At 39.9% G+C, this 2,080-nt stretch overlaps 1 protein-coding gene across 1 annotated transcript; it reads left to right on the plus strand.

Annotated features, from left to right (window-relative positions):
• The first annotated feature begins 202 nt into the window (after positions 1-202).
• Positions 203-1,681, plus strand: LOC137643247 (uncharacterized). The gene is made up of 2 exons (XM_068376088.1): positions 203-534; positions 946-1,681. Exons 1-2 carry the CDS (start codon positions 203-205, stop codon positions 1,679-1,681), a joined length of 1,068 nt encoding a protein of 355 aa, XP_068232189.1.
• Positions 1,682-2,080: the final 399 nt, after the last annotated feature.

A 2,080-nucleotide genomic window follows, 5' to 3' on the forward strand; every position in this document is an offset into this window, starting at 1 on the left:
CTCAGGGTTTCTCTCGGAGCCAACGAAATTGTCTCCAGAGTCTTCAAGAATCATTCTTGTCTTTCCGGTGTCTCCAAAAAGATTCCCGATCCAAAGGGTCTCCGGGAATCGTTTGAGGGAAAATTTACGTTTTTAATATTATACCTGAAAAAAGAAGAAGAATGTAGTTATCTATCATATAGATTTTTCAAAGCAAATCAAAATGAATAAGAGTTTTCTAGGAATTCTAAACATGCAGCAAGGAGAAACAAACAAGATGTCCCAGTTTAATACTGGTCATCTTCAAGTTAAAACAGTTTGCGGTGTGGTTTTCACGGAACCACAAGAGGAAGTATCCTTAATGTATAGGATGACCTCTTGGAAAAGGTCTAAGGACCCCTTCAACTCTGAGGGCGGGATGGAGGAGAAGGTGAAAGGAGGACCCCCAGAGGAAAAGGAACAGAAAAGAGAAGAGGTGGAGAAGAAGGAGAATGAGAATGTTCAAAAGCCATTGGAGGAACGCATCAGTTCCCTGGAAAAGGAACTGGAAGCAGCGTTTGCAGAGATCAGCTCCAGAAAGGAAGTAGAATCGAAATTCTTAGCAGAGAATGAAGAGCTGAGAGCAGAGAATCAACATCTCTCTAAAATTATTGGAACTCTTCAAATCGATAAGAAAATCGAGATGGAAAATTTGGCATCCAAGAATGACGACCTGGAACGAACAAACGAACATCTAAAACAGGAACTCTGCAATAAAAAAGTTGTCCTTGAACAATGTAAAAATAAATTAATGGAAAAAGACAAATCAAATATTAAACTGACTCAGAAATTAGAAAAAGTTCGTCATAACAAAAGGAAACTGGAAAAGTTCGTTGAAAAGAAGATGGAAGTAATTGAGCAGATTTCAGAACAGAGACCTGAACTCCAAAAGAGCCTCGACTAGGCAAGGATAAATGATCTTATCAGAAATGGCCGCTACAAATGCCTTTTACAAGAGTTAGAAACTCTAAAGAAAGAAAATTTGAATAAATTGAGTGACTTTGAGCAACAAAATATTCAATTGAGGGAGGAACTGGAAAAACTCAAGTCTGAAAAAAATGTTAGTTTGAAGGACGAGCTGCTTGCGGCAAATGAGATCATCCTTTCACTCAAGGAGGAACTTGAAGGGAGAGATAAGAAGAAAGAAAACAGACCTGGAATGAGGAAAGTGAGACTTAACAGGACAAGTTTAGAAATCTCGACCGAGATGGATATTAAGGATGGTCAGAAGGCAATTGTCCAAAAGGATGTTAGAGACAATAAAAGTGAGGAAAAAGTAGTCGAGGCACAGGACCAGGATCCCAACGGACGTAAGGCTGAGAAGGAGAAAGTTGCAGGGGAATCTGGTGTGGGTCAGGTGCTTGGCTGGCTACTAGCCTCAAAAGGTGCTCTCCCTGAAACCAACAACCGCCAAGAAGAGCAGAAGCTCGAAAAAGAAACTTCCAGGGACGAGGAGGAGGAGGAGAAGGAGGAGGAGGAGGAGGAGAAGGAGGAGGAGGAGAAGCAAAAGGAAGAAAAGATTGCAAAAACTACTAGAAAACCTATCATGTTTGACCTGGAACCCGAGAAGCCAAAAAGTAGTCACATCACCTTCCAAGGTGAAAAGGTTAGAGCCACCACCACAGGGACTGTGGCCTCAACGGGTACGTGGCTGTCGACTTGAATGTCCCGAGGAAGTTCCACAGAGCCATATATGGAGTGGAAGGAAGGACGCTGATGGAAATCACCCGGCAGAGTGGAGTCAGCTTAATAGATATGCCACGAAAGCACGAATATAGTAATTTAATCACCATCAGTGGTACCATTAAGCAGGTTCAATTAGCAGCTGATCATATCGAATGGCTTCTGAGGAGTCTCACTGGTACTTAAATACTTCGATCAGCAAATGGATAAAAAAAAAATGAAAAAAAAAAATAAATAAATAAAGAATAAAAAAACAAAAAAAATTAAAAATGAAAAAAAATAAGAAAAATCTAAAAATGAAAAACCCCCAAAAAAAGAAAGAAAGAAAAAAAGTTTAATTTCAGTTTATTTTGTGAGGGAAAGGAGATTCAGCCGAGTT

This window comes from Palaemon carinicauda, chromosome 6 (assembly GCF_036898095.1).
Source record: "Palaemon carinicauda isolate YSFRI2023 chromosome 6, ASM3689809v2, whole genome shotgun sequence".
Classification (NCBI taxonomy): Eukaryota; Metazoa; Arthropoda; class Malacostraca; order Decapoda; family Palaemonidae; genus Palaemon; species Palaemon carinicauda.